At 40.9% G+C, this 15,545-nt stretch overlaps 1 protein-coding gene across 3 annotated transcripts in view; it reads right to left on the bottom strand.

The window, feature by feature from the left end:
* LOC110160354 (pleckstrin homology domain-containing family A member 7-like) overlaps positions 1-15,545 on the bottom strand; it is a 59,794-nt gene that overhangs the window by 25,811 nt on the left and 18,438 nt on the right. For 2 of the 3 annotated variants that reach the window (XM_055155278.1, XM_055155280.1), the window contains 6 exons: positions 11,268-11,351; positions 10,093-10,165; positions 9,769-9,873; positions 9,042-9,114; positions 6,337-6,437; positions 200-606 (listed from right to left, as the gene is read on the bottom strand). In XM_055155278.1, the coding sequence (XP_055011253.1) occupies positions 200-606; positions 6,337-6,437; positions 9,042-9,114; positions 9,769-9,873; positions 10,093-10,165; positions 11,268-11,351 (843 nt within the window). The remainder of the gene's footprint in view (positions 1-199; positions 607-6,336; positions 6,438-9,041; positions 9,115-9,768; positions 9,874-10,092; positions 10,166-11,267; positions 11,352-15,545) is intronic. The other variant, XM_055155279.1, reaches the window with a different exon arrangement.

The raw sequence follows: 15,545 nt of genomic DNA, 5'->3' as shown, positions 1-15,545 counted from the left end.
CTTGGTTTAGTCCTGGATTAGTTCTGGTTTAGTCCTGGTTTAGTCATGATTCAGTCCTGGTTTAGATGTAGTTTAGTCCTGGTTTAGTGTTGGTTTAGTCCTGCTTTTGTCCTGGTTCAGTCCTGGTTCAGGCCTCGTTTAGGCCTAGTTTAGTCTTGATTTAGTCCTGGTTCAGTCCTGCTTTAGTCCTGGTACATACTTGTCTGTTGAGGTGTTGGTGCCACAGTGAACCCCATTCTGGACTTTTCGAACCCCATTTCGGACCTTGGTCTGGATCCCAGTATGGTCTCCAGTCTGATCTTGGGTCTGGTCTCCAGTCTGGTCTTGGGTCTGGCCTTGAGTCTGGCTTTGGGTCTGGCCTTGGGTCTGGTCTTGGGTCTTGGTCTGAACTCGTGAGGCCCGATTCATGGCCCTGATCCAAGCGTTCATGTCTTCCTGAGTCTCCGCGCTGAAGAAGTACGTCCTCATCCCCAAGTGTTCTGCCTGCGAGCCAATCAGAGAGCTGCTGCGTTTGAACGGGCCAATCACAGTGCTGCGCTTGGACAATGGGCCAATCAGAGAGCTCCGTTTGTCCAGGTGGTGAGTGCGCATGACTGACGGACACGCCTAAAAGACAAGAGGCAAGAAAAACTTTAAGATTCAAGACCTGGATTAGTCCTAGTTTAGTCCTGGATTAGACCTGGATAGACCTGAATTAGACCTGGTTCACTCCTGGTTTAGTCCTGGTTCAGACCTGGTTTAGTCCTGGTTAAGTTCTGGTTTAGACCTGGTTAAATACAGGTTCAGACTCTGTTTAGATATGATTTGGTACTGGTTTGGACCTGATCTATTCCTGGTTTAGTCTTTGTTCACTCCTGGTTCAGACCTAGTTTAGTCCTGGTTAAAGTCTGGTTTAGGGCCTCTGTACAGACTGCAAATGTAGTGAGGTTCAGGACTGAAGTGGGACTTAAAAAGTCATTCAAATCAATGCATTCTGCCACACTCTGTTCAGCGGTGTGCAAGTCTGGGTGACAGGGTCCATCCAAATGAAGTGGATTTTTCCTGAACACCAGGTTTAGGCCCTGTTTAGATATGCTTTGGTCAGTGGTGCTCAAAGTGGGGTCCAAAGACGGAGATGCCTAGGGGTCCCTGGGTCGTGTTTTGGGGGTCTCCCCAAAATTTTCATAATATGGACCATTACTTGATTTAGATCACTGACTGTATAAAGAAGTGCACTGAGGGAGTGTGATGTCACCCACAGCATTTGCTGAAGCACCAAATGAAGCTCATCAAGGCTAGAAGTTTTAGCAGCTAATCTGCAACCAGGTTCCATATTTGGAAATTTGACAAGTATCGTAGTAAGGAAATATCTGGATTGAAGCTGTTTAAGGTGATGCCCCTTTCTGCCTGTGTCGCTGGTTTGGCCGACAGTGGGTGCTTAGCAACACTGTCACTCAGACTTGTTGCTGACACTAGCAGGAGTGATCTCGGTGAAAGAAGACACCTGATGGGTCTGTTTGTAATGTTCATATCTTGATTTAGGGACAAGGACCTCAGGATCATGTAGAGCAGGTTAAAACCAACATTTTAAGGTCAGAATGATGAGCCTGACCGCAGCAGTTACAGAGAGGGACCACGTTTTGTCAAAAGGAAATTAATTGGATCCAGGGTCAATGGAGCCGAACTGTGCCCATGCTCACTTCCTATTTGGTACGCCGCGGCTAGAGGGTTGGCCATGTCTAATGTTTATACATACAGTCTACGGTTTGAATTTAGTCCTGATGTAGTTCTGGTTTAGTCTGGATTTTCATTTAGTCCTGGTTTAGACCTCACTTAGTCCTGGTTTAGTCCTTATTTTACATGCAAGAAAACAGCTTTTAATAAAAATGTAATATGCATTTTTAAAACACATTTTCATGAACAAATAAAAATTGAGAAATACATGACACCACAAGATTAACCACAATCACCAAAAATCACCAGTAATTTACCAAAATCCATCACCAAAACTATCACAAAACACCAGTGGAGCTCTACAGTTCCGCCCACTTCCAAGGCCTGGCTGATTCACATTTTCAATTCATTTTTCCCAAAGAAAAAAAGAGTTCAAAGGCATTGTGAAGGCTAACCAGCTACATGCTAACAAATATCCATAATGTTGTTGTTTTAAGTCCAAAAAACACATTTAAACTCAAAATTCTGCAAAATGTTTTAATAACTTCATAAAGATTTATCAGAAACTGATTTTACATAAAAGTATATCCCTTGTGGTTGTGTTTTTTTGTTTGTTTGTTTTTTTGTTTTTTCAAAAAGTCTATCAGAAAAATTTATGAGAAATGTACTTCCAGAACCAGGGACAGACGTTCACTGAGGAGCTCCAAAGCAGACCCAGAACATGCAGGGATTGGCCAGAGATAGGCAGGGGGAGGTACCTATTCAAACGGAGCGCTCTCATTGGATCACATGTTCAAACTGAGTCATACCATTGGACAAGACTCAGAAGAAGGTCCAATCGAAGGCGGAACAAAGAAATTACATATTAAAATTAAAACTACAAGAAGAGATATAATAAAGTTGAAATTTGTGGAAAAACATCATCAACATGTTTTTTCAATATTACATTTTCTGGAAATAAATAATTGTGGAGGCGAGGGCAACACCCTCAAACTATACGCAGGTAGGAGTGAAAGTCCCTGGGCACCAACTTCAACAAAGGCCCCTCATATGTCAGTATTTATAAAGTGACCTCTTGAGCTGTACAGGGAGAAATGTCCAGACTCTCTCCAGGAAAGGAGATCTGTGCCTGGGTACCAACCCAAGCACAGCCCTTATCAGCTGGAGGTCTGAAGAGCATGTCTATTCTGAAAGTGTTTTGAAGTGTTTTAAAGTGATGCCAAATGTTTGAGAAGGGTCACAACCATAACCTGTATAAAAAAATGGAGTGAATGTGACGTCACCCACTTCCTGTTTGGAACACCAAGGCTACTGGGTTAGCTACATTTATATATACAGGCTGTGGTCACGACTCAAACTAACTTATGAATGGCTCTGTATCTCTGGGTACAAATTTCACCACACTCCGCTGATCTGGAGGTACTGGTTTAGTCATAGGTTAGAATCCTGTATAATTTAATGAAAATTGTGTTTTTTAATGAAGAGGTCTACAGCATATCCTCATGTGGTCTGAAGCAGACACAAGAAGGAGGAAGAAATAATTTTTTTAGATAAAGCTACAGTGTGCAACTTTCTGGACATGGCACATTACCTGAATGACTCCATAGAAAAAAAAAAGTTAAAACCTTCAGAATATTCTCTGTGGAGATAGATATGTTTTATGCCATATTGTGGAATATTATAGCCAAAGGAACAATGTTTCCATGGAAACAAGCAGGAGGCCAAATAAGAGTCAGGTTTGAGGAGATACAAGCTCATAGAAAGGATGCATGTTTTCCTATGTTTTTTGCTATAAAAACATGAAATCTAGTGATGAAAAAGGCTTAAGTGTGATGTCACTTCATTAAGTACTTCATTAATTAGAATATGCAGTTGAATTTAGGCTTAAATGTGTTTAATTTGTGAAGTAGAACCATCAGTGTGATGGTTCTATGAAATGAAACAGAATCCTTCTCCTCCTTGCCACCATGCTGCCCTCCAGTCCCAAACACACTCCTGTCATGGTAACAGAAATTGAGGAGTTCGGACAAGTTTCGAGTTGAAATTCTGATCTGTGTTGCATTCATTCCTGTTTTTCCTCAAGATCAAGACCAACTTTATTAATCAAGGTCGGATCTTCTGAGTTTTCAAGATTACATGAATGCAACATTAGTGAGACATACACACTGGTAATCCTACATTATGCTAAATTATTTCTACATGGTTTACATATCTGATACAGTTTGTAGTTAAAACATATTCTTTTGAAAGGTAACTGTCTCTTGTTTGATGAATAAAGAATGACATCAAAGCTAGAAATCAGTGGTGAAGTTTCTGGGGGGGTGACATAATCACGTAACAACTCTATATCCCTTAAAGGGCTGCTATTTCTGGGTACAAACTGTAGCACCGTGTCCTTATCAGCTAGAGGGCTGAGAGGAGCGCACACTGAAATAGAACCCTGGAAAGGTGCTTGGTTTGGAGGGACAAACTTTGATAAGGTCTCTTCAGACTCTGGAGGTCTGAGGGATGTTTTGCTCAAACTGTGCCTGGGAAAAATAGGCTATTTCTGTACACAAACTTGCGCCACGTCCCTTACACAACCATCTGTGTGAAAGTGACTTTTATGAGAAAAAAGCATGACACAAAAATTTACTTTTCAGTTTGTTTTGTTGAGTAACATGGAAAAAATTTGAAATATTTCAATTGGCAGTTTGAAGGTGTGGCTCTGAGGTCATAGGAATGCAGATTTATGTAAGAGAGAGAGGGAGGGAGGGGTGAGAAAAGGGGGAGAAAGGGAGAGAGAAAGGGAGGGAGGGAGAAAGAGAGGGATACAGAAAGTAGGAGAGAAAGGAGAGGGGTGGGTGGGTGAGAGAGCTAGGGGATTGGAAAGAAGGAGAAGGAAATAGATAGAGGAGGGGCATGAGAGGAAAACGAAAGGAGAAGAGAAAGGTAGAAAAATGGAGGTTGGAAAGGGAAGAAAGGGAGAGAGGGATGGTGAAGAGAGAGAGAACAAAGACGAGGAGAAAGAGAGTGAAATGTACCAAAAAGAGCTTATTATTATTTAATTTAAATAAATTTAAATCTTAAATCAGATGTTTTTAGCGAATCAAACATGGATCCAGAGGCCAGGGGAGTGCTGTGGAGTTTGTAACCAGACATGAGCTCCTTTCCTGGGGTTAGTCTGCGCTCTGAGCCACCTCACCTCACCTTCAGAGCAGACCTGGAACTATTAACAGTACAGTCCTGATTTTTCCCATGTATCTGGGTGAAATGTGTCTTGCCCCAGTACACATATATTGTATAAGCAGCTCTTGAGGTCTAAAAAAGTCTGTTGTTTACTGTCTGCATTTAATTATAAACTTTTTAATGTCAGATAATCAGGAAGTACATTGTTGCTATTCGCATGCTAGTTGTTGCTGCTTTACCATGTCTGCTTTGGTCTCTCAGTGTTGTGAAAAGAGCTTATAAACTTATCATGGTGAAGAATTATGATGTTCTGAATGCATAAGATGAGGAGGACCACTGCAAACCGTTTAAAATGAAGTTCTGTTTTTCATGTTTTAGACAATAACAATCACGTACAGAGATTTTAAAAAGCTCTAATTAGGTAAGGCGTTTTCATTTTACACATTGCACTTGTCTATCTCCATGAAGACAGACACGTAGGGTGGCAGAACTAGATTAAAATTACAGGTCGGCTCTGTGGAGAGCCAATACAATTTCTATGGATACATGCAGGTAGCAGACCCTTGAACAGAAACGTTACAGAGTGCACCTTTAAACATTTAAAACAAAATCTTGTGTCTTTTGAATGGAGAAAAGTCCTCAAAATGTCACCTAATAGGATAATAGATTTTACTGCTGCCCTCCTGTGGTGAATGGTTGTGGGTACAGGAGCTATTTCATTCAGATTTTGTTTTGTTTTGTTTTTTACTTTAAACAGCACAGCGGACTTACTTTAAACAGCACAGCGGACTTACTTTGACCTCAAGAGCTATATATTTTACTCAAATACATAGAAAAGATTAGGTACAGGGCTTTAAGAATTTGGAAATTTCACGTAGCTTACTGTTTTAGCCTTAGTGAAAATTATGGACAATTTTAAATGACAGTCCTGGTTTAGTCCTGATTCACCTCTACTGGTAGTAGTAGTATTTTTATTTTAAATTTTGAGTCTGTGTCCTTGGGTAAGACATTTTATGAGGAAGAGCATCTGGTGTAAAAATCCCAGCAACCAAAACATAATAAAATTTCATTTCAGAGTGTCGCCCTCACTCTGATAACAGCTGTCCCTCATTTAAATAAATGGCAATACTTCTGTTTTAAATGTTTTTCTTAATGAACCGTTGTCATGGAAACAGCAGAGTCAGACAGACCATAATAATCTCTCTAGCAAAATGCCTCAGAGAAGTGGTTTGATTGTGGTTTAGTCCTGGTTCAGTCCTGGTTTAATATTCATAGCATCAGCGGTAGTAGTATTTGTAGTAATACTTTTACCTTGAAGGCGCTCTTGCAGCTGATGTCGTCTTGTAGTAGTAGAAGCAATAGTATTATTTGTTGGCAGTAATAGTAGTAGTGTTCATAGTATTTTCAGTATCATAAAGCTGAACTTTGGCTGGTCTAGTCCTGTAGTAGTAGTAGTAGTAGTAGTAGTAGTAGTAGCAGTAGCAGTAGCAGCAGCATTAGTAGTATTTGTTTTACCTTGAAGGCGTACTTGCGGCTGATGTGGTCCTGCGTTCCCACTGGACACACTTCATAACTGGGCAAAGGAATAGAACCCAGGACACTCTGCTCTCTGCTGTCTGGAGGGAGGGAAAGAAAGAGAGAGGGGGGGGGGGTATGAGAGGAAGACAGGAAGGGTTTTAGGTTAAAGGGATGGAAGGAGAGGAGAGAAAATGGGGAGGAGAGAAAGAGAGAGGAGAGAGGGTCATAAGGTAAAGAACACAGAGGTAGAGAGGGGAGGAAAGGTGTGGAGGATAAGAAAGATAAAGGAGGATAAAGAGGAGAGAGAGAAGGAGGTGGTGAGGAGAGGAGAGTGAGGAGAGAGGAGGAGAGAGAGGGAGAGAGGGAAGGAGAGAGAGGGAGGTCAGAGGTTAGATAAATATAAGTGGTGTTTGAGCCGAGTCTAAAATTATCCTCTGGAACATTCTTCACAAACTGCAGCTCAGACATATCCAAACGTGCTTAGGTTTTTATCTGGAGATTTATCTGAAGTTATGGCACTAAACAGAGAAGGTGTCGGTTCAATCCCCAAGACAATACTGTTGCTGCGTCTTTTATATGAGTGTTTCCCACAGAGTAGTGTTGCCATGATACCAAAGCCATGTGGCCTTATATCTGATGCAAATAAATACTGCTGCTGTGTCCTTGGGCAAGACACTTCATGTGTGTATGGATGAATAGTATGAGCACAGACATCATAGAATGTTCGAAGCATATGGACAAGTGCTGTAGGACACTTGAGCATTCTAACATTAGAATCAATCCATTTTCAGGTTCATGTTTCACTTTTCCACAGATTTTCGATTTCATATCAACAGACACTCTGTGTATCTTTTATACAGAAGAGTTGGTTTGGATTTTTATGTTAAAAATAACATTTTTATAGCGACAAGTTTCATCATATTAAATACAGAAAGCACTGTAGTGCACCCTCAAGTGGCTGCTAACATTACTACACTTAACGTAACAGTCGATCGTCAAAACTGATTTAATCTAGGGTGACCAGATGGCCCTACTTACCCGAAAGAGTCCAAGTTTTGAGCCCTGTATCCCCTGTTCCAGCAGATTTGTCCAAAACCAGTTTTATACAAGAAATATATACAAGTGTTATACACGTTTTATACAAGAAATGTCCCATGGGTCCCTATTTTTGACCAAATGAGGGGAATATATTGTCATTTGTTTAGCTAAAATATATAAAGACATGCTTGGAAATGACCACAAGGCAAATAAATGCAGTTAGTTGCACCTTCAGAAGTCCCTCAGATCTTATACTGACCAAAAAGTGAGTGAAGAATGGACGTTACGCTCAATATTTATACCAGCCGTCACAACCCGGGTGTGTGCCAGTTTTGAATTTTGAAAATCTGGTCACTCTAATTTAAACTAATTATTTATGAATGACGAGGACTGAAAACAATGGTAACAATAGATCTTTGTCGTTATAGATACTTTAATTATGAATATGACTGTCTCATAATTGGGTTTTAACTGTCACATTTCCATTTAGCGACTGCCACACACATTTGAAGCAGTAAATTAGTGTAACTAAACTTTACTTGTGAAAGGATGATCCATTTTTCCTGCCTCGTTGTTTATAGAATTAAAATGACCAAATAAAGAATGTCAAATCCCTGGCTTTGCATCTGTCTGATGCGGTGGCCATATTGGGGCCTCATCCGTTGTTGTAGCTCATGTGGCTTCTGTCCAGCCATTATGCAGTTTCTGTGATTTCTATGAGGTACAACTGCAGACAGAAACATTAAGTCTCAGTTTGAATTTGAAAACAAGTACTGTCAGAAAAAGGTTTAAATGGTTTAATCAGGGATAATTTCACTGATTATTTTAATCAACCTGCTTCTTGTTAAGTCTCAGGTCCTGTGGTTTGAAGGAGGTCAGAGCCGAGCAGTATGGCAGTAATTTGTGCTAGTAGTGGAGTAGTGTGTACTTGTACTAGGGTTGTCAAAAGTATGGACAATCATCTACTGATCAATACTAAAACTAGTGTCAAACCTAGATTTTAATTTGTGCAACTATTGATACTAAAAAAGTTGCATTCACGGGACTAGTACACACCCATGAACCACTATGGAACCTACTTGGATGACTGACGGATTACACAGATATAAAGCCACATGGGAATAGAAAAGAAAGTACTACTGTTAAATACTGAAAATTACATTCTAAATGTCTAAAGAAAGTGTTTTATTATCATTGTGGTATTGGAATTGGTATCAAAGTTAAATTTGAAATTAACTTGTAACACTAACTTGTACTGCAGTAGTGTGTAAAAGTACTGTAGTAGTGTGTACTGGTACAGGGAGACCTCCAGTAATGAGTTAAAAATATCTGACGCAGACTCAAAATGGACTCACTCACAACTTATCTCACTATCACCTCTTTCTCTCCCTCTCTCTCCTTCACTCCTCCGTGAGCCCGCCCTTCCTCCTCCCTCTCCTCACCTCTCACCTTCTCCCACCTCCAAGGTCAGATATCAACATCTTATTGAGCAACTTCCAACTCCAGTAACAATAAATACTGCATTTATTTACTTGTACTTAGATGTACTTACTTTTACTTTTACTACTGTAGTGTGTGTATTTGTACTGTAGTAGTGTGTATACTTTTACTACAGTAGTGTGTACTTATACTACAGTTGTGTGTAGAACTTGTACTTTTTGTACCTTTATAGTAGAAGAGGCAGAAATCGGACAAAACGAACCATTTCCTCTTCCACAGACGCATCCCACTGCTGTCCTGGAAATACACCACAATAAGGATAAATAGGACATTAAACTAACAAGGCAAGGCAAGTTTATTTGTATAGCACAATTCGTACACAAAGTAATTCAAAGTGCTTTACAGAATAAGAAATACATTAAAGTCATAATAAAAACAAATCAAAACATAAATAGTCATGAAGATTAAAATTAAGAAAGAGAGACATAAATTGGAGAGAAGAGTGTGGAATGAAAACCTTTTAGTTATATGCACAGTTAAACAGAAATGTTTTGAGCCTGGATTTAAACAGCGTCACAGAAGAGTCTGTCTCACATGTTCAGGAAGACTGTTCCAGGTTTTAGCTGCATGAACCTAACAAACAATTATTTTTACACATTTTTATATACTTGAGAAAGAACGCACCAGCAAGGTCTGTTGTTAATGTTCATATTTTGATTTAGGGACAAAATAGTGAAATAAGAGCAGAGCAGGTTAAAAACAACATTTCAAGTTAAGAATGACGAGTCTGACAGAAGAAGTTACAGAGAGAGGGGCCACGCTTTTTCAACAGAAAGTGAACTGAAGTCAGTGAAGCCGCAATCGTGCCCATTCTCACTTCCTGTTTGGAATGTGGTGGTTTCATAAATGTACGAAATATAGAATAGCAAATCATATCGATCTGTGTGTTACCTGTTTGTAGAGCCATCCTCGCACCTCCACCGGGACGTTTGGGTTCCTCTTCACAGACAGCTGCCTCTTCCCAAAACTGTGAAGCTTAGACCCAGACCGGACCACCTGAAAGGACCAGACCAGGATCACAACCAGATATCAGACCAGCATCAGGGTTAGCATGGCCTCTCAGTCAGAGGTCAAACTGCGCCCTCTACAGGAGAGGACAGATCTTAAGAGTTGTTTATTACAAAGAGTCTGACAGACAGAGGGATAGAGTGGAGGGGAGGAAACAGAGAGAGTGGAGGGGTGGAGGGAGGGATAGAGAGGAGACAGGGTTTGTACCTTGTTGTTGTTTGAGGCGTTTGTGGACGCTGAGTCGCTGAGCTCAGGTTTAGACATGACTCTGGACTGAGGTCTGAAAAACAGGACCAAGATTAGACCAGGACTGGACCAGGACTAAACCAGGACTGAACCAGAGACTAAACCTGGACTAAACCAGAACTGAACCAAGACTGAAACAGGACAACACCTTGACACATGTATATTTTTTGTAAATTGTTTCTTTCCTACATAATTCCATACATATTACTTCATTTACTTCCTTCTTCAAAATCCACAGAGGTAGTTTGAATTGTAAATTGTGTGAGAGTTGACATGTAAACCTGTAGATCTTTAGTCATTTAGTCGATTCGTTGGTCGATGGTGTCTTAGTCGACCAAAATTTGTATTCGTTGCCCTATTAATTTATTAAAACCAAATCCAAATCCACTTCATTTATATAGCGCATTTTACAAACAAAGCAGTTTAAAGGACCCATATTACACTATTTTCTGATCTGTGTTATAATGTTGTTTTACAAAAGTGAAAAATGTATTTGTGATCTTTACTTTAACTTAAGATAAATTTGCTGGCTTCGCTATGGATTTTAAAAGCTAAAAATATGGATAACTGCTAGGGATGTAACAATAACCGAAATATTGTGATATCGTATCGTCAAAGTTCAAAATATCGCAATATATATCGTACCGTGAGATGTGTATTGTGAAAATGTCATACCGAGAGATTTAGATATTGTTACATTCCAAATCGTGAGCCTCCCCACCATATTGTGAGCTTTTCCCAATAAATATCGTACCGTGAGATTCATACTGTGACAATATCATATCGTGAGACCATAGCAGCAGACCAAATATGAGAAACCTGACTCTTATTTGGCCTGCTTGTTACCTTGGAAATGCTGTTCGTTTGGCTTTAATATTCCGTATGGCATTAAACACATCTATCTCGTGGAGAATGTTCGAAAGTGGTACAACTTTAAATTTCAATGGACTCATGCAGGTGACGTACAACCACGCTAAGTAACTTTTCTTGTGCAGGGTCTATTTCTTGCTTGTCTCCATGATTTACCAGGATGTATTCACGGGAGTAGTAGTAGTAGCAGCAGCAGCAGCAGTAGTAGCAGCATTAGTTTTAGTAGTAGTAGTAGACATAGTATTTTCAGTATTTTCAGTACTCACAGTTCGTGCAGGATGAAGGCGGAGTTCTCTGAGGAGGCGACTCCAGTTTGAGGATGAATGAATGTGGTCCTCCTCTCGTTATGACTGAAACACACAAAATATTGATCTGGCTTAGTCCTGGTTTAGACCTGATTTAGACACAGTTTAGTCCTGGTTTAGTTCCAGTTTAGTCCTGGTTTAGTCCTGATCTGGTCCTGGTTTAATCCTGGTTGAGTCCTGGTTTAGTCCTGATCTGGTCCTGGTTTAATCCTGGTTGAGTCCTGGTTCAGTTCTGACTTAGTCCTGGTGTGAAATGCCGGCAGTCGTTGCTCATTTATTCACACATCACAGAGAAAATCCACAAATGTTTAACTTCATTATTTATGGGGGAGGGCGTCTGACACACACAAGTTAATTTAAAAGGTCAGTCACAAACTACAGCTCAACTAAATAAAACTCAAACCTGTTTAAGAAATTATCAAAATGGATCCTCTGTAGTCCAAGTATAGACCGGACCAAAGTCCTGTCGACCCAGGTCCTGGTCTAGTCCTGGTTTAGTCCCAGTCTAGTCCTGGTCTAGTCTCTATCCTACATCAGCACATTCTGAGCAGAGGGCAGTGTGCGGAGTGACAATAGAGAGGGGGAGAGAGGGAGGGAGAGAGGGGAGGAGAGATGAGAGGGGGGAGAGAGAAAGAGGAGGGAGATAAACAGAGCAGGATAGACAGAATAAAGACGAGAAAGAGAGGGAAGTTGGGGGAGATACAGGTAGGAGGGGCTGGAGATGAGATTGAGAAAGCGAGCACAGAGGGGAAGAAGGGAATGGAGGAGAGGAGAGAGGAGGGAGAGAGAGGTAGACTTGACAGTAAAGAGAGGGATGAGAGAATTAGAGTTCAGTGTAGTGGAGAGAGAGGGGGGAGACAGGGAGGGATGGAGAGAGAGGGGTGTGAGATAGAACAGTAGAGAGAGGGAAAATGGTGAACTCTGAGGTGGGAGGGGCTGAGGGAGGACAGAGAGAGAGTGAGAGTGTAGAAGAGGAGAGAGGAGGAAGAGGGAGAGATAGATAGAGTCAACAGTAAAAAGATGGGTGCAGGAAAGTGTGGACTCATCAAAATGAGAGCGAGAGAGAGAGAGAACATAGAACATGGGGAGAGAAAGAGGAAAGATGAGAGTTAAAGAGAGAAAGAGAGAGAAGAGGGAGGGGTGAAGGAGAGAACAAGAGAGGAGAATGTCAAAAAGGAGGAGAGAAGTGAGATCGATGTAGAAAGAATACAGAGGGTTAGAGAGCCAGGAGGAGAAAGAGTGGAGTGAGAGAGAAATTGGGAGAGAGAAAGGGATGAGAACAGTGAAAGAAAGAGGAAAAAGAGGAGAGAGGGGCTGAAGTTTAAACAAAATAATCTTCTCTCTTTTTCAATAAATCTTTAGTGACAAATTGAAATTAACTGAGCTCAGCATGAGATTCTAAACTGAGGATCAAACTTTATTTAATCAGAAACATGCCTCTATTAGACAGCAGGGGGCAACAGGGAGTCACATTTAAACTGTACCTCTGAGCAACACACTTCGGCTACATGGGAACTAGACCTGCAGGATTAATGGAAATCAAAATCACAGTTAGAATCTCTCTCTCCCTTCCCTCTCACTTCTCTCTCTCTTCTTCTTTCTCTTCTTCTCTCTCTCCTTACTTCTCTCCTTTCTCCTCTCTCATGTTTTTTCTCCTTTCTCTCTTCTCTCTATCTCGCTTCTTTTCCTCTGTTCTCTCTGTCCTCCTCTCTCTCCTCTCTCCTCTCCTTTCTCCTCTTTGTCTTTCTCTCTTCTTTCTCTCTCCTCTCCTTTCTCCTCTCATATTCTTTCTTCTCTCTCCTCTCTCTCTCCTATCTTGTCTCTCTCCCCCCTCTCTTTTCTCTATCTCCTCTCTTCTTTCGTCTCTCTTCCTCTCTCTTCTCTCTCTCCCCCTCTTTTCTCTCACTTCTCTTCTCTCACTTCTTTTTCCTCGCTTCCTCTCTCTTCTCCCTCTCCTCCTCTCTTCTCCTTTCTCTCTCTCCTCTCTTCTCTCATCTTTCTCTGCTCTCTCTCCCTCTCTCTCCTCTCTTGTCTCTCCCCCCCCTCTCTTTTCTCTATCTCCTCTCTTCTTTTTCCTCTCTTCCTCACTCTCTTCTCTCCTTTCTCCTCTCTCTCTTCCTCAGTAGGGCTCTCTCTTCTCTCTATCTCTCCTCTCTGCTCTTCTCTTCTCTCTCCCCTCTATCTCTTCTCTCTCTCTTTCCTCTATCTCTCCCCCTCTCTCTTGCTCTCCTCTCTCTCTTTTCTCTCTCTCCTTTCTGTTCAGATGCCCTCACATCTCACCTCACTGTCTCTCATTTCTTTCATCCGTTTTGTTCTGTTGTGTATTTATGGTGTCGTTGGCCTGAGAGCGTCATGTTCTGGGCTAATGGACTCTAAATGGAACTCACAAATGTGTGTGTTTTTTTGTTTTTTTTTACCTCACAAATGTATAAAAATATAAGTCTATTATATGCCTCACATAGTCCTGATTTAGTCCTGGTTTAGTCCTACTGTAATCCTTCTTTAGTCGTGGTTTAGTCCTCCTTTAGAACTGCTTTAGTCCTGGTTTACTCCTGGTTTAGTCCTCCTTTAGAACTGCTTTAGTCCTGGTTTACTCCTGGTTTAGTCCTCCTTTAGGCCTGCTTTAGTCCTGGTTTAGTCCTGTCTTAGTCCTGCTTTAGTCCTGCTTTAGTCCTGGTTTAGTCCTCCTTTAAGATTGCTTTAGTCCTGTCTTAGTTCTGCTTTAATCCTGCTTTAGTCCTGTTTTAGTCCTGCTTTAGTCCTGCTTTAATCCTGCTTTAGTCCTGCTTTAGTCCTGTTTTAGTCCTGCATTAGTCCTGCTTTAGTCCTGCTTTAGTCCTGTTTTAGTCCTGTTTTAGTCCTGCTTTAGTCCTGCTTTAGTCCTGCTTTAGTCCTGTTTTAGTCCTGCATTAGTCCTGCTTTAGTCCTGCTTTAATCCTGCTTTAGTCCTGCTTTAGTCCTGTTTTAGTCCTGCTTTAGTCCTGCTTTAATCCTGCTTTAGTCCTGCTTTAGTCCTGTTTTAGTCCTGCATTAGTCCTGCTTTAGTCCTGCTTTAGTCCTGTTTTAGTCCTGTTTTAGTCCTGCTTTAGTCCTGTTTTAGTCCTGCTTTAGTCCTGCTTTAGTCCTGTTTTAGTCCTGCATTAGTCCTGCTTTAGTCCTGTTTTAGTCCTGTTTTAGTCCTGTTTTAGTCCTGCATTAGTCCTGCTTTAGTCCTGCTTTAGTCCTGCTTTAGTCCTGCTGTTGTCTTGGTTTAGTCTTCCTTTAGTCCTGAAACTCCTCCAGCGTTTTTCATTTTCTTTTGTGAATTATTCAGACAGGATTTAAATTGGGCTCCATTTTAGAATCTTCTTTTCATAGCTCAGACCAGAACTAAATCAGGACTAAAACAGGACTGAAACAGGATTGAACCAGGACTAAACCAGGACTAAACCAGGACTCAAGCAGTCCCAAAGCAGATCTGAACCAGGACTAAACCAAAACTAAACCAGGACTAAACCAGGTCTAAACCAGGTCTAAACCAGAACTAAGCAGGTTCATATTACACAGCCATAAACATTGCGTAGTATGAACATGGTGTAAGTGTGTGTGTTGATGGTGGGAGCTTCAGTTGTGTGAGTCTGTCTCAGGGCAGCTGTGGCTACACCCCCACACCCCACAAGGTCACACAGGAGAGGCACTTTAACACAATACGAGCTTAAAAAAAAGAAGAGTTTAATTATGGCACAATCTCTCTTTCTCTTTTACAATTCAAAATCATCTTTAAAAATAGTAACAGAAAAATGTTTAGAATAACAACAGTAAGAATAGTTTTGTAATGATTGAAAAAATAGCTAATTTCATTGTGATGTAGTAACTTGCAGAATAACATGATGTATTATGTAGTTGAAGGTCCATTATAGGGCCCATATTGTTTTCTCATCACAAACATACCTGGAGTTGTGTTTTGTTTCATTCAAGTTTAACAAACCCTGCAAATTTAAGATGAGTTCTTCTTCTCCACCTTGTGATGTCATGTCGTAATACAGGAAGTGCTCCATTGTGTTTTAAGATCCATACACCTTCACTAGAATCATCTGGATCATTTCAGCTCTGGAATTGCCAGTCTCTACTAAACAGAAGGTAAATGGTTGAAAACTACCTCTCCATGACATCACGAGGAGGAACGGAGTATTCTGAGCTTTGGAGATACAGACTGATACATAATAAAGGGTTACTCAAACGTGTGAATGAAACGAAACA

This window comes from Boleophthalmus pectinirostris, unplaced genomic scaffold (genome assembly GCF_026225935.1).
Source record: "Boleophthalmus pectinirostris isolate CB_2022bp ecotype Guang Dong unplaced genomic scaffold, ASM2622593v1 HiC_scaffold_2, whole genome shotgun sequence".
In the NCBI taxonomy this organism is placed as follows: domain Eukaryota; kingdom Metazoa; phylum Chordata; class Actinopteri; order Gobiiformes; family Gobiidae; genus Boleophthalmus; species Boleophthalmus pectinirostris.
This window is presented reverse-complemented; position numbering and strand designations above follow the sequence as displayed.